The 27,149-nt window shown below is 38.9% G+C and overlaps 1 protein-coding gene and 2 pseudogenes across 3 annotated transcripts in view; 1 reads left to right on the plus strand and 2 right to left on the minus strand.

The window, feature by feature from the left end:
• Nucleotides 1–27,149, minus strand: part of LOC308610804 (centrosomal protein of 78 kDa-like) — a 573,086-nt pseudogene that overhangs the window by 372,447 nt on the left and 173,490 nt on the right. The gene's annotated exons all lie outside the window — the stretch shown is intronic.
• On the minus strand, nucleotides 4,792–6,596 carry LOC308610812 (transcription initiation factor TFIID subunit 7-like). The gene has a single exon (XM_081259815.1). It carries the CDS (start codon nucleotides 6,423–6,425, stop codon nucleotides 5,376–5,378), a length of 1,050 nt encoding a protein of 349 aa, XP_081115941.1. The 5' UTR covers nucleotides 6,426–6,596; the 3' UTR covers nucleotides 4,792–5,375.
• LOC308610798 (centrosomal protein of 78 kDa-like) lies at nucleotides 7,285–25,572 on the plus strand (annotated as a pseudogene). Its single transcript has 9 exons — nucleotides 7,285–7,306; nucleotides 9,353–9,488; nucleotides 10,679–10,728; nucleotides 12,148–12,269; nucleotides 21,319–21,396; nucleotides 22,858–23,024; nucleotides 24,086–24,257; nucleotides 24,581–24,628; nucleotides 25,167–25,572. The product of its transcript is annotated as a centrosomal protein of 78 kDa-like (transcript).

The following is a 27,149-nucleotide window of genomic DNA, read 5'->3' on the forward strand; positions in this document are numbered from 1 at the left end:
CAGTTTGCTTTTCCCTGTCAGAAACAATGTGAATACGTTGTATATACATCTCTGTGTCCATCGGGATTACTTCTGTAGAATAAGGTACTACAAGTGGAATGACTAAGTGTGACCTATTTTTAAGACATTTGATACACATGGCCAAATTACCACCCAGAAAGGCTATGCCAATTTGTAGTCCACCCCAACAGTAGATGGGAAGCCTGCCTCTCACAAACACTGGCCTGTAGCACTTGTAAAAAAATGTGAAACTACAAAAATGAGTACCTCTCCATTTTCTATGCAAGTGGGATTACTCCAAATTTTATAACTTTTTTCAATTAATTTAGTATGAGCATTTTAGCAAGTCAGTAAATTTGCATCTCCTACATCATTTTTTGTGATTGTTCAGTATTCCATTATATGAATATGCCACAGTGCACATAGCTTATCCATTCTTGTATATAAGCTTTGTCCAGTTTTTCAGTTACAAATAGTACTCTGATATATATCCTTACCTATATCTCTGACTATTTCTTTTGGTTAAATTCTTAGAAAGAGAGTTGTTGGATCCAAAGGGCATAGACATTATTTAAAGGCTTTTCTTACAGAATCTTGGCTTCATCTGATAGGACAATAACCACATTTTGTTTTATTTTGTATTCATTTGATTGACTGGTGAGGTTTACTGGCTGTTTGTATTAATTTGGCTATTTGGTTAATTATACCCTGTGTCCATTCTTCTGTAGTGAGAGTTTGTAAGGGTTGTATCATATCCTGTCAGATCCGTATGTCTGACTTGCTATTTCTATGTGTCATGGGGGTGTTGAAAGACTCCAGTTATTTTAATGTGATGGTCCACACAACACTTAAACAAAAGACTCATGATAGTTTCCTTTCATGTAATATTTTTTAATACCTGTGCTTTAGTGATGATCCCTTTGGTTTAACTGAGTAGGTTGTTCAGCCCCAGAACTACTAGAATTCATGATCAGTTTTTCTGGGTTTTGTCTGACCTTTTACTGCGAGGGTTCTTGACCATCCTACTTTCATGATAGGTTTTTAGTATGTATTCTCTATTCACACATTGTTGAAAGTTTTTATTATTTGTATCCTCTTAGATTTGTCTTTTTTTCCTCTAAAACTAACAGTTATTACATTTCTTCTATTTTGTTTTCCCCTTTGAACTAGTTTCAAGTGTGATTTGGAGCTGAAGATCATGATCAAAAGAATGCAGTGCATTTCTGAGCTCCACCAGGTTTTGCTTGTGAGGTTTACATGCCCCTGCCGCCCTTGCTAATTATGAACTGAGATTCATTTTGTGATGCTTTTTGCTCATAGGTTATATACAGTTATTCTTCAGTTCTGTAATTGTAAAATACGTTGTATGATTTATTGGTACTAAAGCCAGGGTTATCACTGCACATCCAAGAAGAGGTTTTTAAATTGGATTATGCATTATGTGTGTGCATATATGTTTCTGTTTTTTTCCATACCCAAAATTACAAACCTGCCATGACTTGTCTTGTGCAGGACTCTTCCACACGTGAGAAAATGAGAGTTGTCTATATGTTAAATCTGTAGAGTTAGCAAGTGACGTTTGTCTTTCATCGAAAGCACTTGACCTGCAGCAGTGCGGCCTCACCAGTGAAGGAGCAAAGGCTTTACTAAAGGCCCCTGAAACCAACAGAACTCTGCTCGTTCTGGATATAAGAAAAAATCTGCTTGTTGGTATGTGGTCACTTTTTTTAAATTGATGAACACATAGCAAAACAAAAACAATTTGTTCAGGTATTGACAGTTTTTTAAAACTTAATGTGTTTAACTTTCCTCATCATATCCAGTTGGCCCGTGAACAACGTGGGGTTAGGGGTGTCGACCCCTACACAGTTCAAGATCTGGGTATAAGTTTATAGTCAGTGGTTCCACATCTGTGGATTCAACCAACCTTGGATCATGTAGGACGATAGTACATATGTATTGAAAACTATGCGTGTGTCAGTGGACCCGCGAGGTTCAAACCCATGTTGTTCAAGCTTCAACTGTACTTTTCTAGTGTTGCACTTCCCTTATGTTTTTAGCAGCTACTGTACTAACTAAAGTGAATTATACTTGTCAATTTTTCTTATCTCTACTCTGAATAGAGGTGAACCTAGATACTAAGCCTGCTTCCACCAAGAGCATTCTTTCTTTCCTGTGCAGCCTCTGAATTCTTGCCAGGAGTACTTTATTCATTTGTCAGATTCACAAGTAATTTTGTAATCATCTTCTGTGTGCCAGATACGGGTTTAGGGACTAGGGATAAAGCAGTGAACCAGACAGACAAAAGTCTTGCCCTCATGGAACTTACATTCTAGTGAAGGACATCAGATAGAAATGAGTAAACAGATAAGTCATATAATTTTAGAGAGTAGGAAGTGCAAAACTATCTTAATGTAAGGAGAGTGAGGGAGAGCAGGTAGGACTCCATTGGATAGGTTTGTTAGGGGACAGCTTCACTGGAGAAGTGGCATTTGAACGGAGACCTGAATGAAGAGAGGAGCAAGCCATGGAAGATGTGGAGTAAGCACATTCCAGGACAAGGAGGCAATGACTATGTAGGCATGTAGGTGGGTGGAGTATTTAAGGAAAAGCAAGGAGGCCAATCTGGGCAGAGTACTGAGTGAAGAAGAGTGTGGTATGACATGAGGTCAAGGAGCTAGCCAGGGGTCTGCTCTTGTAAAGTCTCGAAGGCCAGAGTAAAGATGTGGATTATTCTAAATGAGTAGAGGGGTTTGAACTGGAAAAAGGCATGATCCAAATCGTATCTGAATAAGGTGACCTGGTATAGAGAAGGGACTTGGGAGGATAAAGAAGAGGAACAGGGGGCTTCCGTGGTGCCGCAGTGGTTGAGAATCCACCTGCCGATGCAGGGGACGCGGGTTCGTGCCCTGGTCCAGGAAGATCCCACATGCCGCGGAGCGACTGGGCCCATGAGCCATGGCCGCTGAGCCTGCGCGTCCGGAGCCTGTGCTCCGCAACGAGAGAGGCCACAACAGTGAGAGGCCCGTGTACAGCAAAAAAAAAAAAAAAAAAGAGGAACAGGGAGACCAGTTAGGAGACTATCACAGTGCTCCAAATAAGAGATGTTTATGGCCTAGGTTAGGTTGGAAGTTTGCAGCAAATGAAAAGTGGTTGAATTCAGGTTGTGTTTTGAGGGTGTAGCTCTCAAGACCTGCAGATAGATGTGAGGTATGAAGGAAATAGTAACAAGGAGACAAGTCGTTGATGATTATGTGTGCAACTGGGTAGTATCCCTTAGAAGAAGGGAGCTGATGGGAGGAGCAGCTTTTGAGGGAATATCAGGACTTGGTTTGTTATCTTGGATGCCCTGGTTTGATATCTTAGATGCTCTTTAGGTATCTAAGCGTCTGGACGGTGCTCAGACTGTACTTTGTATCCAAAGGTATCCAAAGCCACTTCAGATGCAAAATGTTTCAAGTTGACCTTTGCTGCTGCCAAAATAGTAGCCACTGTGGGCAGTCTGCAAGATGGCATCTTAGGTTTCTGAGGAAGAAATTAGAATACACAAAGGGGGAAATAAGTGTATAATTATATAATGTAGATTTCATATTTAAATGTCTGGGAAAAGCAATAATTAGTTGGCTTTTGGTTTTAAATGGAAATAGCCACTCATTGGAAAATAATTACTCTAATTTCAATTCATTTTACTTTAGATCATTCTGTGATGAAAACAGTTACCAAACAAGTTCTCCAGATAGAAGGAGTGCCAAGTCAGAGGTATATAGCATGTTTCAGTTCTTTCGGAAGAATTTCTCTTTAATGGCTTGGTTTTCTTTCTTTCTTAAAAGAAAATTATCAAGGTACTTTCTGCCATCTTAAAACTAAGATTTTAGTCAAATCAAATGGCTTTTCTGTTTTTGAAAATGTTGTGTGATGCTTTAATTTAGGTTCCCAGATATGCAGATTGAAAACCTTTTAACTTTTTATTTTCTGTAACATATTATCGTTAGTCACAAATAGTCTTTTTTTTTTTTTGGTGATAAGAATGAATAGCAGGAGCAGCATTTGTGAAACCAAATCTAATATGAAACTGACTCTTTCTTGTGAGTAAATTTGAATATTGAAACAGCAAAACAATAAGGTTTAATAAAAAGCAAAATAAATTTTTTATGTTTATGATCTGCCAATTTCCCAGAAAGGGTTTTGTGGTGACTTTAGTTATATACCAGATACATTAAAATCACCAGTGGACAACACATCTTTTATTCAGGTGCCCTCTGAAAGTTTTAAAAATTTGTTGACTTCATATCAATGAACGGTCCACTTTAAAATGGTTAAAATTATAAATTTTCTGTTTTGTGTCGTTTACCACAATTTTTAAAAAATGTGTTGTTTGAAGATTTTTGGGTTTTATAAAGGTATTAGCATAAAAATGAAAAATTTAAAAGACCACCTCTAATCCCATTATCCTATCAAGCAATATTTACATTTTAATTTTCTCTTCCTGCTGTCTATAAACATAATTCCACATAGCTTCAATATAATTTGCCATTCTTATCTTTTCATACTAAATTTAAATTCTGTGATTCATAGTTATACTTTTTAACATTGCATTCACATGGTTTCATTGAGTAGGTCAATTTTTTAAATTGGTGAAAAATTGGAAATAACCTCAAATAAACTATTGTAAACATCTTCATAAATACAGCTTTTTTTTTTCTACTTCAAGTTGTATGTTTTTGATTCTCTATTAATCAACTTGCTTGGACAATAGTGTATTAAATAAGTTGTTAAGAGTGTTTATGAAGTCAAAAAAAAGCTTATGATCGTCTGCCAATTGTTATTTCAAGAGTGATATTTTATTTTTTTTAAGGTGAAAATTACTTGCTTTTATTTATTGTTAAAACAACTTTATGAAATGATTTGCAATGCAAAATGTGGAAAACTGCTTTGAATAACTGGGAAAATAGCTACAGCATGGGAAAACGTATGTAAACAAACTTCACTGCCACCAAACTAGAATCTACTAATTTATCTCAGATGGCATCACAGAGTAGCAATGGCAGCTTCTGGTAAACGGAGAAACAGCAGCAAAGTCCTGCAGTGAAGCTGTGATTAATTACCAAACTGAACTGTTCACTCCACTAATCCTACAACTTCCCTACATTTATCTGTCTATACATTCCTACTTACTACAGGACAAACACCCACCGAAGTGGTTCCAAAAAACAAATGAGATAGAAATTCACAATTATAAAACAAATCCAATAGAAGGCAGTGGAGGAAACTGGGAACTACTGCAAAGTTTTACTGTCTAGTCCAGGTGATGAAAACAAAGTTTTTCTTTCAAGGCTGACCACTGTCAGGAATGAAATTAAGTATCAAAACTCTCCTCACTTCTCTAGGAGTGATTCTAGCTCTTCTTGCAAAGAGCTGAGCTGCTCCTTTTCTCGGTCTTCCTTTTGTTTCAGTTCATCCAGCACAGCCTGAAATCTGTTCTTGAGAGCCAGGTTCTCCACTTTCATGATGAGATCCTCCTGTCGCTTTGCCCTGTCCTGGGTCTCTTGGAGCTTGCCTTTCATGTTATCAATCTGTTTCTGAATTCCCATAACCAGCTGATTAGTTCCCTCGTTTTCTTGGTGGTGTTCATCTGACTCATTTAGCTTGTGCTGTAGCTGCCTTTCCAGATCTTCCTCAGTGTCAATGATGTTTATATCTTCTTCATCTTGATGCTGTGTCTCATCTTCATCTTCACTGCTGCTGCTGAGGTCATTGAATATCTCCCGAAGCTCATCATGTTCTAATGAGTCATGGCCCTGCCTGTGGCCAGACATTCCTGGGGAAGAGATATCAAGGCCTTGACTTTCTGCTTCTTTTGTTTCATCTTCAGCAATTATTTCCCAACGGGTACTGACAGCTTCAGCATCTGTGCTCAGCAACCGCTTTACTTCTTTTTCCACATCTGGAGACTCAATATATTTCTTCTTTGCTGTCTTACGGAACCTTCTCTTTCTGACATTTTTTAGAGGCAGAGTAATTCCATGGTTCCATATAAACTTTTTCTCTTTGTCCTTATCCTTTTTCTTGCTTGCTTTGGGATCAGCAGTGGCAACTGGTTCCTCAACAGGAGGATAGAGATCACCATCAGCTGTACAGACAAGCATCTGAGAGATATCAGCTGTCTTGTAAAAGGTTTTTTTATCAATGGTTTTCAAACTTTCCATAACACATGGCAGATCTACCAATTTTGACGCCAATGGGACCTGGTCCACTCTGACAATTCCATGACGCCCATCAGGGTGTAACTCAATTGTCAGTCTGTCCTTCAGGTTGACATGACCAGACTGTATTGCCCGCCTCACAGTAGAGGCATACTCCGGAGGTAGGCGTAAGATAAACTGGCTCTCTACTTCGTGAGGAGCATCATCTTTGCTCTTACTCATCTTTACTTCTTTGTGACTCAGTTTTTCTCTAATAACCACTTGTTGCACTAAAAAATTTCAGCTATTTCAACAGAAAGACCAGTTCTTTATAAATTGACGTCTTTAATTACAAAGAGTTCTAGGTAGAAGAGCAACTAAGCGTCTATTCGGAATTAAGTTCCAAGTCTTTCTAAATATGCTGTGACAATACCAGTCGTTAATGACGCATTGCCTTACTCAGGTCCATTTAAATCTGTTAGCTGCAATGCCAAGTTCCAACCTCTAGATAGAGGTTGTCCTGCCGCTGCAGGACAACGCAGGGAAAGCAAATGGCGGCTCCTACGGAATGATTTTCGGCACAGAAAGTAAGGCTCAGCAGATACTCCCAATCCACAAACTCTCCCGGAACAAAGATACGCAAAAAGCGGGGCGTAGTGAGCTCTCTTCGCCTCGGGTACTTACAATCCAGTGACGGTTATAAGTCCAGTTTCTCCGGACAGGCGCGAGCGGGAAACGAAGCCACTCAGAGAAAGGCGGCCGGGAGCCGAGAGTCTCCTTCCGAATTCCTTTGTTCTTCCCGGCACTTGGCAAAGCGATCCGCTGATTATCGGTGAAACGGCTGAGGACGGGCAACGCGAAATCTCGCCAAGAACCGCAGCTCCGAACGCCAGATTCTGCAACTCCGCAGCTCAGGCGGCCTCCGTCCGTTACAGCAGACCTAGCCGAGAAGAAACAGCTGCGTCACCACGCGAGACCGGCAGCTGCTGTGAGTCGCAACACGCCTCGGGCGGAAGTGCGAGCTGCCCCAGCGCGCGCAGGCACAACGTGCGATTAAGCTATCCGGCGTCTTGTCGTCTCGCGAGAACTTAGCCTTAAAGGGATGAAGACTTTCGCCAAGAGCTGTTGGTTTAAAAGTATTTAGAGGGAACGGTTCTAAGAAGGACATGGATTCTCCCGCGCGCCTCCGCTACCCACTCCGCTAAAGAGAGTGATATTTTAATAATCAAATAGTACATTCAAAGAAGTTAAGATTTGTGATATCACACTAATTAGATATTATTATTAAAAATTTATATCCTATGTAAAGCATTCTTAAAATAGCTACATTGACTTTTGCTATGATATTAGAAATGGAAGGATATATAAATAAAACATGTATATGTACAACATATTTGGAATTCTGTAGAATTAGTACAGAATAATAGGGCATCATGGAATGAGAACAGTTAAACATTTTTTTTTAGTTAGCATGATTAAACAAAGTGGAAATGTAACTGCAGTATACAAGCTCATTGAGCTCTTTTAAGAGTAATTTTATTTCTTGGGCTTTTTTTTTTTGTATTTGCCTCAGTTATTTGGAGACATAGAGGTAAGCCAAATCAGTATCTGGGTATATACCTAGATCCAGGGGAGTATAGGGGTGAAATAATGGTGTGAATTGTGTCACATTTATATTGTACTTATGTATGCCTAATAAAAGATGGGAACTTTTATTAGAAATTTTTTAATCTCCTAACAAGAAAAGTGTAATTTTAAAAAATTTTAATACATATATATATATATATATATATATATATATATATATATATTTGTGTGTGTGTGTGCGTGTGTGGTACGCGGGCCTCTCACTTTTGTGGCCTCTCCCGTTGCGGAGCACAGGCTCAGCGGCCATGGCTCACGGGCCCAGTCGCTCCGCAGCATGTGGGATCTTCCCGGACCGGGGCACGAACCCGTGTCCCCTGCATCGGCAGGTGGACTCTCAACCACTGCGCCACCAGGGAAGCCCTCCTATATATTTTTAAGAGGCATGTAAATCACAGAGGATCGTGTGGTGATTATCAATAAGCTACACTCTATGAAATATTTGTCCTATATTACCGAATACACTCCATTTTACCCTGCATCCTAATGCTGCTAAAATATAGTAGAAAGCAGCAGCATAGCACAGGGAGATCAGCTTGGTGCTTTGCGATGACCTAGAGGGGTGGGATAGGGAGGGTGGGAGGGAGGCTCAAGAGGGTGGGATATGGGGACATGTGTATGCATATGGCTGATTCGCTTTGTTGTGTAACAGAAACTAACACAGAATTGTGAAGCAATTATACTCCAATCAAGATCTATTAAAATAAATAAATAAAATAACATAAAATATAGTAGCTTTGAAGGATAAATATAACCATTTTAACCTATGATGTTTGTTTTCAGTAAATTCAAATTAAATATTTAAATGTGAATTTTAATATATGGCTTGTTCTAAGTAAAATATTAACACGTAGGTCTAGTTTTTGCAACCAAATGTTTCCTATAAAGATACTTGCCTCTTTACTACTGAAATATAGGGTAAGTCTCCACATTTCACTCTTTCATCCAGTGGGTTTCATTTGTTTTTTTGTGCGTTTTCTATATGAAATCAAAGGAGCAGTGAAGGTTGACAGGCTTATAGGAGGGTAAAATTGACTCACCTACCCACCAGCAACTTGCAGCCTTATAACTTGTATTGTTTTTACATAGAAAAATTCATCTTAAATTTAACTTTTGGTCTACTTCTGAAGATTCTGTTTGGCAGAAGTCATGGGTGTATCTGTGTTTCTGTGTCCTTGAGATTCAGAAATGCCAAAGGTGTTCTAAGATTCAGGAAACTTGAGTGTTTCTGCATGATACATAAAATGTATCATACTTTGGGATTTTTTTTAAACTTTTATTTTTGCATTTCTGCACATCTCAATACTTTTGTTTTAGTTAAAATAACTTGTTACTGTAGAGAACTTATGTTTTTTAAAAATGCTGGCTTATGGAAAACCTTTGTACAAAACCGATCCTCTTTTTAATGGGCTTGGCATCGTTGTCAAGTGCCTTTTTGATTCCTTTCGACGTGTGCACGTGTGACATTTGCTCTGTAGACCTTTGGTGCATCTTGATTCCTTCTTTTCATGCTTTGTCAAACGTAGTCTTGGCCGCAAAGAAGCCTGTAAGTAATGGAAGGAAATACTCTGCTGGTAAAGAATGTTACCCTCCTGAAGCGCTACCACCTGGAGTGTCTGGTTTCCGGCCATTGTGTCCTGCAGAAAGTGCAAAAAGCAACAGGTAACCTGTTTGCATTCCCTGTCTTTTTCAGTCATTTAGAGTTCTTTATTTTGGAACTTGTATTATGTGGGTGGTCTCTGGTATTTTGTGTAGAGGAAAAAAGGTAACTCACACATGGCTTCTGCCTAATGAGCCCTCTAAGGAAGAAAAATTAAAAGTAATTGGGAGTTTCAAGTTGTTTCTCAGGTGTCACAACAGAGGTAACTCCGTGGGAGTCTTGAGGAGACTAAAATGATCACCAATTGTGCATGTGAGAGAAGTTTGATTAAAGGCAGGTGTAGTTGAGCGAAGCCGTACAGCACAGAAGTAGGAATTTGGATACGTATGAATGGGAAAAAAGACATTTTAGGCATGGGAAATAGTTTAATGCAGAATGGATGAAAAATGTGCATTAGACCTATTCTAAATCAACTGGCTTATTAACTCAGTAAATCAGATTTAGTGAGTCAAACTAGCATTAGCTGATTTCTTATCCAGGGGATAGCTGTTCATAGTAATTTTTGTCACAGAACAGTAAATAAAATGGTTGAATTATAGCTTTAGGCTTGCTAAGTGAAATAGATGGCTCTAGATGATCTTCAGGTGACTTACTTGGTAGTAATCAGGAAATTGGGGATTAACAATTGCTTAAGAAAACAAAGAGAATTGATTTTAAATAGTACTTGAAGTAGTTACTGTGTAAAATATCTGTTCAGTTGTTCATGTTAAATGGATGTTTCTAATCCCCACTGGACAACCGACTACTTTTTTGCAAATGGTAATGTGAATTGCTGTTGCATAAACTATAGTGTTGAATCCCCAGTGTTTGCACTTGAGTTTCACAGCTCTGTGGTTTCCTGTCTTCTTCCTGAGACACTTAATCGCAGGTCCATCCTCCTCACACAGGGGGGTAAATTAGAGAACGATTAATATCACCATTTAAAGAAGTGAGACTGAAATCTCAACCATCCTGAACATAGGAGCTGAAGGGGCCTCTCAGCAGTTCAGAGAGTGATTACCAAGCCAGTAGGCTGAATTCTGTTGTGTTTTCTCCGTAGCAGAGCCCTCCAGGTCCTTGTTTTGAGCTTATTTATTTTTATACACAATTCTGTATGGATACTGTTCATACTACTAAATAGTTGTATTAACTGGGTTTAACTGGTGATGTATTTACATGAAGATCTAACTTCGTTTTGTTGCTATCTTTTTAGGGGCTTTCTATTCATCAAAGCTCGTGATGTATGTAATCAGTTGGTGGTGTGTAGCTATCATATTTATGATATATAGGGCTTGAATTGGGAAAGGTGGATGGTCATTCTTCTTGCTTTTTAAACTGACAGAGCCTTACATGAAGCATTTCCCTCTCTGAAATAAATCCATGTAAAACATGTTTGGTCGCTCTCCCAATGCAACTGTGTATTTGTGTGGATTTAGCGCACACCTGGCAGCCTTGTGGTTATGTCTGTAAACAAGGAAGCCTGTTTTCCAGTCCGCAAATCAGCTGTTACCCAGTGAAACGAACTTGACTGCCATTTCTGACCCCTCACATGGAGCTGTCATACTCAAGAATGTTCACGTTTTCAAGAAACGTTGTTTGCGGGCTATATGTACAAATTCCTGATCTGAAAGCCAATATAAAGCAACATCTCCCAAACCTCTGCTCTCTCACCAAGGCCACACACATTCCCTCGCTTATGGCCTCGTGGCAAGCTAATACTGTCAGTATCAGACTCTCCTTCCCAGTGGTCTTGGGAGACTGCATAGTTGCTCTGTGAAAGGCACCACTGCTGAGGTTGAGAGAAGAGCATCTTGGGTGTCAGTCCTGGCCTTGCATTCCCAGAGAGAGGGGTGTGCACCTCGTTCTCCTGTTAGGGTTTTCCTATGCTGCAGGGTTTGCTGCTTGTTGTCAAAATGATGTCCTAGTGACTTGTCTTCTGCGTGGTTTATAATCCCAGCACAGTTCTTTATGATCTGTAGACTTTTATGGGGTTGTGGCCAGGTCAGTTTTTAAATGTTTGGAAATGTCCTATTGAACAACATTGCAGTGGCAGTGAAGCTTGCTGGGAGAATTGTTGCCCTAGTTTTGGCTTAAGGGTGGTGAGAAGATGAAATTTTTGATGGGTCAGTTTTAGTTGTGTATGTGTATGTGATTTATTTTTTTAAATTCTAATGTCTATTATTCACAGCTTAGATATGTTGACTTCCTGATTATTCATCAGTCCCTTTACTGATGTATTTTCCTCTGAAAAACTACATTTTCTTCCAGACTGTTTTTGTCTGATGGTGAAGAATAAATTTTTCATTTGCAGTATAAAGTTGATCTGAGAAAAAATGTTTACCTTGGATCTTCACTTGGCTTCTGTGAAAGAAACTTAATAAAATAATATGGGCAATTCCCATTACTAATCCTAACCACGTACAACAGAGGTCTGTACAGTAACATAGCAAAAATATGTTCCTGTACTTTTACTTAGTCATTGCCTGTTTTACACTAAAGAGCAGTGAGAGACATTTATAAATAATGATACCTCAGATCACTTTTGTTAAATGTCCTCTAATATTTGGATATTTGGTATCTGGCTTGTGTTGTCTTTTATACAATCTTGTCTTCTTTCTTTGCACTTTAGTTTAACAACTCTGTGGTTTCCTATCTTCTTCTTGTGACACTCAGGTCCATCAGAATTTCCTGTGACTGTGACAGTAGAGAGTCCTTCCTCCTCAGAAATCGAAGAGGTCGACGATTCCTCAGAACGTGTTCAGGAAGAGCCAGAGAAAATCCGTTTGAAACAAGAAGCATTGCAGGTACAAAGTTATCACTTTAAAGCTATAGAGAAGATTATTTTTCAAACGGAAGGCTGATTGCAACACAGCACAGCTTGTGTGAGGGTTCTGTTTTCTCCTCCCATCTGCGTTGTATCCCCTTGAATGGTTCCTTAAGCTTAGACCAAGGTGAATGGTGGACATTTGAACTCTAAGAAACTAAAATCAAAACATGTCGTTAGTAATATATTTTTCTTTGCTTAGAAGCTTAGTATTTTAGATTTAGGGAGAAGCTTAGTGATCATAAGATAAGGAAATTGAGTTCTGAATGAATACAGTCAGCTGATTCAGTGCTCTTGTTTTACAGATGAGAAAATAGACGGTTCTAGTTGAACTCTCTTTTTATAAGAGGAAAATATGGCCTCATTTTAAATAAAAGTAAAGTTGAAAAAAGTTTTGATGTTGATATTCTCCTTTCCTAAAATCAAAAATATCAAGAAGCTACATTCTATTGCCAAATAAACCTGACCTCTAATGTCATTCCATACTTTTGTTTGTATGGACAGAAAAGAAAAATTGATTTTTATAAGAAATTTTTGCACCTCAAAATTAATATATTTATTTTATTTCAACTTTAATGCAGAGCTGAACATTTCTAGTAAATAAAGGAACACCATTTGGGGGGGACCTTGTCTTTGTGCTACAAAGTCCATGTTTAATTTTTTAAAATTATTTAATATGATTTTCTCTTCGTATGAAACATGACACTTGACAGGTTTCAGAACTAATTATCCCATTATTGTAGGACTACGGGAACTACTCTTTGATTTTCAAAAGAGAAAGTTAGATTTTTATTTTTTAATTAAAATTAATGATAATATAGAGAAATTTTAAGAAAAGAACTTACAAAATTATGAAATGTTAGAGTAGGAGAAATCTATAGTTCATGTAGAGTTACTCCCTTTCGTTTTATAAATGCGCACCTACAATTTGTAGAACGTAAGTGGTTTATTAGTAAATGGCAGAGTATGACTAGACCCTAGAGCATCTAACCCGCATTCCTTGTTATTTTAGATGTGGTGTATTCATTTCCTTCACGAATAGACCATGAGATTGTATTTGTAAAAGCAGTAATAGACAGTGGGGAAGTCCAAGAAGTTTAAACACTGGGACCACAGAATAGCAGATTCAGAATGCACTGAGAACCCTTTTAGCTCTTCTCTGTTTTGACAAGACACTACAATGATGGTATCAAAGTGTTTAAGTATATATGCACACAACTATCAAGAGATTTCAACATAGTTTTGAAAGAAGACAGGTGGAAGAGTGTGAAACTGAAGCAGTAGAACAGAGGAAAAGCATCACCTAGAATATGCACAGGGACCACGTGCAACTGAGGAGGATTCTGACCCCACCTGAAAAAGTAGCCCCATGCTCAGGTGCGCATGTAGGAGAGAGGGTGGAGTTAGTTAAAAGTGTGACCAATAGGGGAGCTCATTGAAGGGATGTGTTTGGAGGAGTGGACTCCCTGCCCCGCCCTAACCCTCCTGAAATGAGATGATTTCATTTTGAAGACAGTGAAACTGGCGAGAACTGGGGCAGCTACTGTGAGTTTTTACACCCTAGAAAACTGTTTTTGGGGGAGATCCTGTTACAGTTACTCCCCGCTTCTTCCTGCATAAGAAGCCAATCAATCGTTGACTTCAGGGAGCTTTCTGCGCTCATTCTTAAATAGAAAATAACTGTCATTTGCCTGTTAGTTGAGTAAAGCTTACAACATGAGAGAGGGGGAAAGAGTGCAAACATATCCTAGTAGGACCAGGGACAATTTAGGGCACAGAATAATTTAAGAAAAAACCCTAATTAGCATCCTGAGAGAGGTTTAAAAAGAGCTAGCAACTATAAAATAAGACTAGGGTATTAATGAAAAGGAGAATGGTCAGAAAGCAAGAGAGGTCTCCTGGAAATGAAAATATGGTTGCTGAAATAAATTCAGTAGGAATTTAAAAAATTTCTCAGTATATAAAAAAGAAAGACACAATGGAAAATGTGATAGAAATATGTTAGAGAGGCTGCATCTGGGAGATCCCACATGTTACTATTAGAAAGTCCAGACCCAGAAAAAAAATGGAGGGAAGCTGTCAAAGGGCAACAAAATTCCCCACAGCTGAAAGTAGACATCAGGCCTCAGATTGAAAATAGTTATGCAAGATGAGTAAGAATAGACTCATACCTAGGCACCCTTCATTGTGAAACTTTAAAATACTGAAAAAATAAATTAAAATAGAATAAAATACTGAGAGGATACATCCATTCCAGAGAGAAAAATACTGGTCACCTAAAAAAAAAGGTTAAAATCTGACTTTATCATACTTGTCATGAGCACCATGGATCCTGGAAGGCATTAGAAAGATACCTCCAAAGTTTTTCAGGCACATAATTTTCACCCTAGGGGTTTGTATCCAGCCAAACTATCAGTCATAAGTGGAGGCTGAAGAAGATATTTTGTACCCAAAGAAATTTGAAAAATTGACCTCCTGTGCTACACCTTAAGCTATTTATAGACATAATCCAGCAAAATGAGGCAATAAACCAAGAAGGAAGGTAATAGGGGATTCAGTGCAGATTGCAGCTAATCTATAGTGGAGAGGCTTCTATTGATTGTGTGATTGAGAGCTTAGAAACACCTTGAGGCATATCGTACTTACTAGGTGTTAGGCACTGTTGGAAGGGAGGATGGAGAGGAAGAGGAGAAGGAACTTGAACTCCAGAGGAGAAAAGGCTATACGGACATAAAGCTGAAGCACACTGAACTATGGTTGATTTTTAACCTACTATTGGTGAGGAAGGGAAGAATCCACTTCAACTTGACACTATAGATGTCCCCCTTTTCAGTGACACACAGGGGTAATGACCACCTATATAATTTGTTGTCCAAACCGGAACTTGTGCAAACTCCTTACACTTCAATAGTGTAAGGAGGCATTCTAATGCTGTAACATCAGGACAACAGGTATAAACTGGAACAGCCCAAGGCGGCTTGGGGTATGTGGTCACCCTGCACAAGGGCAGTGACACTGGCACAGTATGGAACGAGGTATAGTCTATACACAGAGACACAGTACATCTGCAGTGGGCAATATTAATTTCATTGTAATAATGGCAATACTGTCTTGGTTTGCAGCTTTTATTGCCAACTTGCATGTAATCACAAATAACTAAAGTAAACTATACTTAGTATGTATTAGTATTAACTTGGTATGTACTGAAATGTATTGTGTACTAGTATGTACTTAGCATATATTAGGCTCTAAGTGTTTTTGCATATATTAACTCATTTAATCCTCTGAATAGCCTTATGAGGTTGGTGCTAATATCATTCCCACTTTTGAGAGCAGGAAGCTAAGTCAGGGAAGGAACTTGCCCAGGCTGTACCTAATTTAAGGTTGGATCGAGGCTTTGATTTTAGGCTCTCTGCCTGTTCTCTTAAACCTTACTCCGTACTGACTCTCAAGTAACAGAAGACTTAACTGCACATAGAACAGAATATAAATTTCAACTTTGACAACGTAACAGCTGGGTTTGGAAGGTAGACAGGAGGTAGAAAAAAGGGAAGATGGTAAGAATGTCCTCATTTTACAAAGCGTGACGTTGAGAGAGCTTCTAGTTGATCAACAATGTAGGTTTTTAAGTATATGACTACAAGTCAAAGAGATCATGAGCAGTGGAATAACTCATGATGACATAACTTTACTGAGCAGTGTGGACATAGGAAAGAGTGTAGAGGAACTAAACCCTTACTTATTAGTAAGTTAGAAAGTGAACTGATAACGCCTCCAATTTAGTGAGAAAATAGTCATGTAAGAGTATTACTTGGACATGGAGAAGAATTCAAAATAACAATAGTTGGACCTCCCTGATGGCGCAGTGGTTAAGAAACTGCCTGCCAAGGCAGGGGACACGGGTTCGAGCCCTGGTCCGGGAAGATCCCACATGCCACGGAGCAGCGAAGCCCGTGCACCAGAACTACGGAGCCTGTGCTCTAGAGCCCGTGAGCCACAACTACTGAGCCCACGTGCCACAACTACTGAAGCCTGCGCGCCTAGATCCTGTGCTTTATAACAAGAGAAGCCACCGCAATGAAGAGTAGCCCCCGCTCGCCGCAACTAGAGAAAACCTGCACGCAGCAACGAAGACCCAATACAGCCAAAAGTAAATAATAATAATAAAATAATAAAAAATAACAATATTTGATGTAAACCTCATAAAAAAGGAAATCCATACAGCCAGTAAACACAGAAAAGTGTACGACTTCATGAAGTAATAAGTGAAAAGTGAGTCAAAACCAAGGAAACTACATGTCAATCAGATTGACAAATACATAAATAAAAAGTCTGGTAGTATCAGGTATTGTAGACCTGAAGTACTATGGGAATCTTCTACCCTGTTTATACTGGAGTATAAATCGACACAACTACTTTGGAAAGCATTTAGCACTCTCCATCAACTGAAGGTATATAAATAGCCTGTGAGCCAGCAGCCCTCACCCCCGCCCTGTGTAAATGCACCAGAATAACGGGTACAGCAGGATTCCTGTCCATGATTTGCATTAGCACAAACTGAAAACAAACCAAATGTCCATTAAGAGTCAAAAATTAAATAAATGATGTGTATTTGTACAGTGGGAAAACTATCCAGCAATAAAATTGAATGAACTAGAGCTACAGGCAGCAATGTGGATGAATTTTTTAAACCAACGTTGAGAGAAAGAAATAAGATAGAAAAGACTTCATATACTATGATCCTGTACATAAAGTTAGATGTTGACACAACTAAACTCTTTTGTTAGGGATGCATGCAGGTTAAAGGAAATGACTGTCAAGAAATGAGGTTGGTGTTTAACCGGGAAGAGGGAAGGAGCTTGTGATGAGAAAAGGATATGGGGGGTTTTTGCGATGCTGACAAGTATCAATACTTTCAGCTTCGAGTAGTGCTTATGTAAGTATTCTCTTTTTCTTTGTCACATTGACAGTTTTGTTCTGTGCACTTCTCAGTACACATATCGTATTTTACAATTAGAAACTGCATAAAGAATCGGTCGCTTCTTGAGTGCTGGATGTGGGAGTGGGATGAGACCGTTTTATTTTAAGCCCTTCACTACTGTTTGCATTCGCATGTTCATTCATTCAGCATTAATTGCACATATTCTATGTACCAAGCACTCTTCTAATTTTATATGTGTTTTAACTCATGTAATTCTCACAAGAGCTCTGTAATATGGGAGCTTATGTCCATTTTATAGATGAGGAAGTTGAGGCCTAGAGTTATAGAACTTGTCCAAGGTTATGTAGCTAATGGGTAGTGCCAGGCCCATTTGCCTCAGAGAATCTGAATATTTACAATATAATCTAAAAGAGAAATTTAATGACTAATTATAAGCAAAAAAATTGCACATTAAAGAAGATGACAAGTTTTCATCTATCCAGTTAGAGAAAAACACACAGTCTGTCTTTCACACACGTACATCTTATATGTACGTGTGTGGCAGGGATTTTCCTTATTAAGCAATTATTTATTGACCGTCTACGTTGTGCTAGGCACAGGTGCTGGGGATAAACACTTAATAAAATACACCCCCTATCTTCAAATAACTTGCACTCTAAGTGAGGAAGTAAGCCAACAGTTACAGTAGAGGTTATATACCAAGTGATACATCGCTGATGGCAGTGTAAAATCTCAGAAATCTTTTGGAAAGAAGTCTGGAGATAGGTACCTCAGAGCCTTAAAAATGTTCATTTGCTTTGATCTCAAACTCATTTTTATGGATTTATTGTAAGAATGTTATTCTCAATATGGAAAAAAGCCTTCATGCATAAAAACGGTTATTTTGTCTGATAATACTGAAAAGTTGGAAAGAATTTAAATCTGTAAAATGGTTAACCAGTAAACCCACTCAGTGGAATATTTTGTAGCCCACACAAAAAAATCAAGGTTATGAATCCCCTGATTATATGAGAAATGATTGATTACAATGTTAAATGGAGAAAAGTTGAACATAAAATTTGATATCCAATATGATGGGAGCTTTGCCCCAGAAAAATCACCCTAGCTGGTGTACAGAAGGGTGGAATGGAGAGCAGATGGAAGGAAGGAAAATTATTCCAAAGCCTTATCATTAGTCTTACTTAAGTAATAGAATATCAAGCAATTTTACTTTCTAACTTTTTTGGTTCCATATTTCCATGTAAGGGACATGAATTCTGAATATTTTGTAGGAGGAGGGTACACTTTTTCACAAAAATTGAACACTGTGTTCTAATTCCCTCCATTAGAGGGAGAAACTGTTGCATGTAATTGCACTTTGATGTGCTATTTAGAACCAGTCAGGAATTTTAGTCTACTTTCCTCTGACCGTGCTGAGGGTTTTTTGTTTTTTTGTTTATTTGTTTAGAATTTCTTTGAAATCAGTTTTAGAAGATTGACTAAACCATTATATTAAAAGTAGAGGAATTTTGCAATTTTTTCCCCTTTTTCCCCATTGAAAACTTGACTGGCTTTGGTAATGAAACATTAAAGAATTTGAAGTTCTTAGACTGTCAATTTTTTAAACATGTTCTGAATATAAAAATATATGTTCATTGAGCAAATGTTTGAAAACAATGAATAACTTCTTGAAGGAAATAAAAGCCACCTCTGCATGTACACACACCTAATCTGTTCTTTTGTCTTAAAAAAGTATCAGAAATATTTTGCCATGTCACTAACTACTCTTCTACATCAGAGAATTTGATTAAGCTTATGCATCATCTCCCAGGAAAAACGCACAGATATATTTTGAATGTAGCACTCCTGAAGCCCATTCATGAACTCTGGTTGAGACCTCTTGTCATTCTTAGTGGCTTCATAGAGCATTCCTTCAGACGATGAGCTCTTTTTATTTAAACCAGTCCCAATTCGGAGGCTCTTAGCTTTCTTCTAGGGTTTGGTTATCAACAATCTTATGACATCATGTTGGTAGATAAATCTTTGCCCACATCTTTGATTTCCTTAGGGTAAACTCCTGATGTAGGATTGTTGTTAGGTACCAAAAGCTACTCTCCAGAAAGTGATACCAGCTCCTCTCCCAATGATGGCAGGTAATAGAGTTCCTCATTCTTTAAGTGATTGTTCAAAGCAGTTAACATGTATAAATATACCTTACTGTTTTCATAAGTATAGGTATTATGATTGTTTATCACTGCGTAAGAAACCACCCCAAAACAGTGGCCTAAAACAATGACAATCATTTATTTTGTTCACGAACCTGGAGGTTGAGTAGAATATTAATTCTTTTACTACACTCTTACTGACTGAAAACAATACCTATTTGACTAGCTCAGAGTTCTGTAGGTCAGAAGTCCAGGCACAGCGTGACTGGGCTTCCTGCTCAGATACACACGGGAACATGTGGGTTCCCTCCTGAGAGTGTTAAAGCACGTGAAATTTAAGTGTAAGATATTGAGCCCCAAACGTTGGATGTTCACCATAGTTTGTGTGGGCCACAGAGCTGAAATCAAGATGTCAGTCTGGCTGTGTTAGCGTCCAGGGGCTCTAGGAAAGAATGCCTACAGGCTTCTTCCGGCTTGTTGGCATAATTCAGATTCTGGAGTTGCAGGACAGAGGTCCCCATTTCCTTGCTGGCTGTCAGTCGGGGGAGAGTTTCAGCTCCTAGAGGCCTCTCGCTTGCCTTCTCTGCCGCAGCATTGGACTTCTTCAGAGCCAGCAATGGAGAGTCTCCCTCTTGTCCATTTTGTACTTCAATTCAGGAAGAGTTCAGGTCCTTTTCGTGGGGTGCCTGAGTAGGCCACATCCACCTAAAGTAATCTCCCTATCTTAAAAGATCAACTGATTTTGAACCTTAATTCCATGTGCAAAATCCCTTCACTACAGCACCTACATTTAGAGTTTGATTGGATAAGTGGAAGGTTTGTGTACTTCAGTAAGTGGTCATCTTGGAGGCTCTGTCAGAATTCTGCCTATTGCAAGCAGTGTCCCCACTTCAAGGACCGAAGTGTCTTAGCTCCTAAAACTCCTAAGATAGTTTATCAGTGTTCATTTTATTTCCGTGACCTTGGTGAAGGGAAGACTACCACCGCCGTGAGCAGGAATGGCAGCCAGCTTCCTGAGTCCACAGTGTGGCTCTGCTACTTAGTGGTGTGACCTTGGCTGTGCTGCTCTACTTACTCTACTTCTCTGCCTCTGTTTCCCTCATCTGTAAAATAACATGGAGTTAGTGATCGTTCTTTCCTCGTAGGGTTTTTTGTTTTATAAATTTATTTTTGGCCGCGTTGGGTCTTCGTTGCTGCTCGCCAGCTTTCTCCAGTTGCGTCGAGCGGGGGGCTACTCTTCGTTGCGGTGCGGTGGCTTCTCTTATTGCGGAGCACAGGCTCTAGGCGCGCAGGCTTCAGGAGTTGTGGCACGTGGGTTCTAGAGCGTAGGCTCGGTAGTCGTGACGCACAGGCTTAGTTGCTCTGCGGCATGTGGGTTCTTCCTGGACTAGGGCTCGAACCCGTGTCCCCTGCACTGGCAGGCGGATTCTTAACCACTGTGCCAGTAGGGAAGCCCCCTCTTAGGGTTTTGATGATTCGATTATTTAATACCCAGGGAACTCCAGGAACAGTGCTTGACTGTAAATTGCTTTAAAAGTGATTACTTTTTTAAAACATGCTTTTGAATCTGCAATTATGCAATTCAGGTATGCTAAGCAGGTTCGTTAATAGGACTTCCTGCTATAAAGAGACCCACAAATAAAAATAGAATTTTTCTTTCTTGGTCGTAATTTCTTATTTCTGACTTACTATGTTATATGCATATGCCTTTTATGGTGGGCTGCCACAAATTTATGTTGGAAAGAGTGGAATTTAAATAAATCTTTGCAAATTTGATAGATTTTGATCATTCATTTCACTGGCATGGTATAATATGACCAGTAGCAGACTAAAATCTGAGTTCACTTCTGGCTCTGCCCCTAAATCCTGATGAGACCAATAGCTGGAAAGGCTTTTGGATATTATACTATGAATTACTTATAATATTGACTCTGTTTGTTTAGGAAACCCTGGAGGAGTGCCTAAAGCAGTTAAAGGAGGAAAGAGTAATAAGACTGAAGGCTGATAGACGAGTCAGTGAGGTAAACACGTTTCATCTGCTTTTGAGAGTGTTTTGGTTTTATTTTGATTTGATTTTAAGCCATATACACATATTTTGTAAGCTTTAAAACTGTAATATGTTGCAAATCGGTGGTATCATATGGACTTTTGCATTTACTGGTATTTAGTGATCATATGATCTATATTCCAGAAAGCATGTTTTTAAAGATGTGAAAATCTGGTTTTGTGTATGTGTGTGTGTGTGTGTGCTTTTATATGACATTAGCTTATTTCCTGTTCATGATTCTTTGATGGAAGAAGGCACTTTCTGTGCATGTATTGTATATACAGTAACATAAAAGACATGATGAGACTCTCCTGGCAATGAATTAGGAAAGTGAATCATTTAAATAAATTTAAGATATTGGAAAACTTCTAAGAATGCAATGAAAGATAAAAATATATACTATGAGAATTACATTAGGTAATGTGCATGAAAGCAGGGCATAATCTAAAAAGTTCTATCTAAATATAATTTATCACAGGGTGAGTGTAGGGAGGAATTTTTAAAAGTGCATCCAGTGGATTGGCAGACACTCATTCAATAAATGTTGAGTACCTGCTCATGTAAGGCAAAAGGGGCATCATGAACATTAACGGCCTTTCTGAGAAATACGAGAGTTGAGCTTACAGGGGGTTTTAAGTGCGTAGATGCTGAGCGGAAGGGGAAGAGTGCACGGGGGTGAATATGTTGAAGAAGCCAAAGAAAATATTGGTGATCGTACATTTAATAAATTGGGTTGGGTATGATTTAGGACTTTTAAACGTAAGCATTAGATATTTTACTCACTAAAGTTAATTCTTAACATTCATCAGAGTTGTAATATGTTTTGTTCAAATCAGATTCTATAATTCACTTTCTAATTTAAGGGAAACTTAAAGCAGGTCATTTTCTAATGTGGAATGAGGCTCCATTATGAATTGAACCAGTTAGAAATGTGATCTTTTGTGAAAGATCATTAATAAAACGGTAACTTGGGTTTATTTATATACCACCTAAGTGTTATATAGGAAACTTTGTTGGGTGCCTGTGGGCTTTGGTTATTATGTGATATGGTCTCTGTCTTTACTGGCGGAGGGTTACATTAATTATAAAATAATTACATTTTGAGTGTTTTAGTTTTGTTCCTTGAAACTAGGCAAGACTACTTTTTCTTTGTTTGTTGTTTTTTGGGTTTTTTTTTGCGGTATGTGAGCCTCTTACTGTTGTGGCCTCTCCCGTTGCGGAGCACAGACTCCGGACGCACAGGCTCAGCGGCCATGGCTCACGGGCCCAGCCGCTACGCAGCATGTGGGATCTTCCCAGAGTGGGGCACGAACCCGTGTCCCCTGCATCGGCAGGCGACTCGCAACCACTGCGCCACCAGGGAAGCCCAAGGCAAGACTACTTTTGATGACAATGAGAAAAAATCATGTCAGACGTTTTCAGTCTTCTTGTATAGCTGGAACATGAAAATGCCCAGTTAAGAAACACAACTTTCTCTTTGTCTGAAGCCCTTCATGCCCACTCATTGACAAGCATGATCCTGGATGATGAAGGTGTTTGGGGCAGCACTGAGAATTCTTTTCAGAAGTTCCATGCTTTCCTGGTTCTCCTTAAAGATGCTGGGTTAGTTCATTTCTCTTCATGGCATTCTTCTCTTTGCGACTCTAATGGTAGTTTGCTGAGGAACTGGAGCAATTTTCATCACTTACGTGGCTATATTTAGCCAAATTTAGTGTAATTATAGGTAATATAGTTGACATTTTAAAATGAGGAATTAAATTTTTTAAGAAATGCAAATAGGGAAGCCTGCTTTGGTAGAGTGGGGAGCCCATTATAAAAGAGTAACCTGTAGACAGAGTAATTAGTAGGTATAGTTGTTTTGTAAAGACTAAATTAAAGGCAGTTTTCATTGAAAATAGTTGGGAATGCATAAGAATTTTCCTATCTTTCACTTCTTTTGCTTGTTTGATAAGTTTGAATTAAAGTTATCTTTGCCTTAGACATAAAAATGATTATTAATCTGCAGGGGAGATATAGGTCAGTGGTTCTCAACCGGGAGCAATTTTGCTGAAAGAGGGAAGTGGAGATTGATAGTTGATGGAGTGGTGTTTTGTCAGTGAATGAATTGGTGTTGGTGTTGGGAAGGAAGGAACAAACACATTCTTGGAAACTGGAGGAAAGGTGGTAAAGAAGTGTAGGAATGGAGGTGTGACAGGCAGTGGACAGGGTGCATGGAACATATTGAAGCTTCTAGTGAGACAGTGGGATGTCTCCTAGAGGATGAATCTGGAAATGGCTGAGGATTTGGGGGAGAGAGAGGCTTGTAGTCTGGAGTAGGATGTTAGCTTTTAAGATTTTAGAAGTAGGGCTTCCCTGGTGGCGGGGTGGTTGAGAGTCCGCCTGCCGATGCAGGGGCTATGGTTTGTGCCCAGGTCTGGGAGGATCCCGCATGGCGCGGAGCGGCTGGGCCCGTGACCATAGCCGCTGAGCCTGCGCGTCCGGAGCCTGTGCTCCGCAATGGGAGAGGCCACAGGAGTGAGAGGCCCGTGTACCGCAAAAAAAAAAAAAAAAAAAAAAAAAAAAGATTTTAGAAGTATTTCATGATTGTAAGTCTGGGGAAATCTAAACTGCTCTTCTGTGATTATAATAACCTTTGTCTTTTCTCCTTTCCTCCTCTCGTCTAGGCTTGGGCAGTTGGCCACAATGGCTGGTATAGATCAGTCAGATTTTCATTTACTAGGTCGTCCCCAGATGAATTCTCCTGTTAGTAGTCCACCTAAAGAAGAAAAGAAGGCACTTGAAGAAGGAAAATCAGAATCAAAACAGGGTGCCCCATAACAAATGCAAAATATCCAAGTAAATGGACAGAACAGCACTTAATGATTCTAAGAGTGATTAGCAAAAAGGAAATGACCAAGTCAGCGAGAAAACAATAACGATCAGTCTCTAATAGTTCACATGCCCGGGAGCTAGAAGACTCTGGAATCCTTTCGAAATCTGAGATTAGTAAATGTGGGCCCATTTCATGATACTGTACTTTTGTAAATAAGGAGACTGGAAGTTCTTGAGAAAATTTATGAGTTAAAGCAAACTATCCTTAATGAAGAAAGAAGACATTAGAGAAAATATATCCAGATTTTAAATTGTATAAATGTCTATTCTGTTCATATTTTATCTAGGTTTCTATTTGTATGCAGTCAGCTTACAATGAAGGAACACTAATGAAGGTACACATACTGATATAATTTTTAAAATAAGTAGTCCAGACATAGCTAATAGGTAACATATTAGAGTGAATCACCTGGTTATGGGAATGGGAGGGGAAAACCTGTCAGCTTTTCCTCCAGCCTCACTTGGAGCCCCCATCAGCCCATCTCAGAGTGGTCTTGGGAACTGACAGCTTGAGAACACAGTCTGGTCACAAACTATATACGGTTTACATGTGCCTGGAGGATAGAAAAGACATTAATTATCTTACAGAATAGGGTTTTATTTTTAGTGAGGGAAAGGAAATGGGTAATAACTACCCCAATCACCAAAGTCTGAAAACGTAGCGGACATAGCCTTGGATATAGCTAGGTTAAGCTGAGAATCACTTGGCAAGATATAATTACAAAAAAAGCTGGCTCTGAAATCTTCTGATTAATCAATTGACTGTGTTAATAATAAGATTACAGAGTAACATTGAAGTTTTGAGCTCTACTTTTTAATGGTTGGCTTTGTTCATCACTGAATTTTTGTCTTGTCTTTTGTCTTCCCCTCCACTTCCCGAAAATTACAGGTGATGCTAGGATTCCTTTGCCTCTCGACTCCTTCCGTGTCCCAGCGTCTACTCAGGAGGCCTTAGAAACTTCCAAAGACAACCTGGGGGTCCCAGTCACAGAGCAGCGGCAGGAGTCTTTTGAAGATTTCATTGCTAGAACATATTCTCCTTCAGCAGACGTCATTTCTGGAACTGGAAGTCAAAGAAAAGAAGAGGAATTATCTAGAAATAGCAGGTCTTCTTCAGAGAAAATGAGCAAAGCAGGTGAATAGACCAAAAAATACTCTGCTAAGAAACAACCTGGGAAGGACCTGCATTCCTGCTCTGACTCACCTGTAAAGCAGAAAAGCAAAGGAATTGGGCAAAATAATTCTTTGGTTAATAAACCAATTAAAAGTGAGTCTTCGAGAAAACACATTTTTGTTAAGAAAGAGAGTAGAATAGTGACTGTGTCATCAAAGACAACTAAAAGTAAACTCAGTCTACTAGAACAGTCTGAAAGTGATACTCTTGGATCTGATTGTGAATTTCAAGAAAGCATCCATACTCTATCACACCTAACGTAGGTCTAAATCTTTTAAAATTATGTTTTTGCCTTCAAATTTTCATAAATTACTTATGTTATTATTATAGCATATGGTGTTTTCAGTTACTTGACTGGAAGCCATTAGAGAAAGATTTTTTTATCTATACTTTTTTATTATAATGAAAGTTTGGGTGTACTTTTCCTTGTAACACTTTGCACCATTCATTCAGCTAGTGTTTACTGAGGGCTTCATATGTACAGTACTTTTCTGGGTGCTGTTGCTTTCAGCAGTGAACAAAATAAAGCCTTTACTCTCCTGGAACTAGCACTCTGTGGTGGCAGAAAACATAAACAACAAAGCAGGCTAAGGGTTAAAAAGAGATGGGAATAATAAATGGAATAGTTTTACCATTTGGTTAAACATCAAACTATTATAAATCACACGGCCAGAAGCCATTGACATATTTTAATTCATAATAACCAGAGAGCCTCAAACATTTACCAAGGCACTTAACCGTGTTTATGGATTACAGCAACGCTCTGAGGTAGGGAACTCTTACCATCCCCATTTTATAGATGAACAGTCTGAGGAGACATTATGTGAGTTGCCCAGAATTACACAGCTATAAGTAAGTGGGAAGTTGCAATGTGACCCGAACCCATGCTCTTTTTTTTTTTTTAATGTATGGACTTTATTATCTTTCATTTGTTTCTGATTTATGTGAATTTTTTCTTTAAAGATTTTTTATGCTGTCAACCATTTTTAAAGTGTTTATTGCATTTGTTACAGTATTGCTTCTGTTTTATATTTTGGTTTTTTGGCCTCAAGGCATGTGGGATCTTAGCTCCCCGACCAGGGATTGAACCCTCACCCCCTCCATTGGAAGGCAAAGTCTTAACCACTGGACCACCAGGGAAGTTCCCCTTATGTGACTATTTTTCTGGCAATTTTTTTAAATTTTATTTTTTATTGACATACACTTGAATTACAGTGTTGTGTTAATTACTGCTGTACAGGAAAGTGACTCAGTTACACATTTATGTACATTCTTTTTCATATTCTTTTCCATTACGGTTTATCACAGGATATAGGATATAGTTCCCTGTGCTCTACAGTAGGAACTTTTTGGGTTTTTTTTAAATACATGCACTTTTTAAAAATAAATGCATGTATGTATTTATTTTTGGCTGTGTTTGGCCTTTGTTGCTGCACTCGGGCTTCCTCTAGTTGAGGTGCACATGCTTCTCATTGTGGTGGCTTCTCTTGTTGCAGAGCACGGGCTCTAGGTGCCTGGACTTCAGTAGTTGTGACATCCGGCTTAGTTGCTCTCTGGCATGTGGGATCTTCCCGGACCAGGGCTTGAACCCATGTCCCCTGCATTGGCAGGCGTATTCTTAACCACTGCGCCACCAGGGAAGTCCCACGTAGGACCTTTTTGTTTATCCATCCTGTATATAC

This window comes from Mesoplodon bidens (assembly GCF_964165515.1).
Source record: "Mesoplodon bidens genome assembly, contig: HAP1_SCAFFOLD_126, whole genome shotgun sequence".
Classification (NCBI taxonomy): domain Eukaryota; kingdom Metazoa; phylum Chordata; class Mammalia; order Artiodactyla; family Ziphiidae; genus Mesoplodon; species Mesoplodon bidens.

Excerpts from the sequence above, each read along its gene's own strand:
- LOC308610812 (XM_081259815.1), bottom strand. The coding sequence starts at position 6,425 with ATGAGTAAGAGCAAAGATGATGCTCCTCACGAAGTAGAGAGCCAGTTT.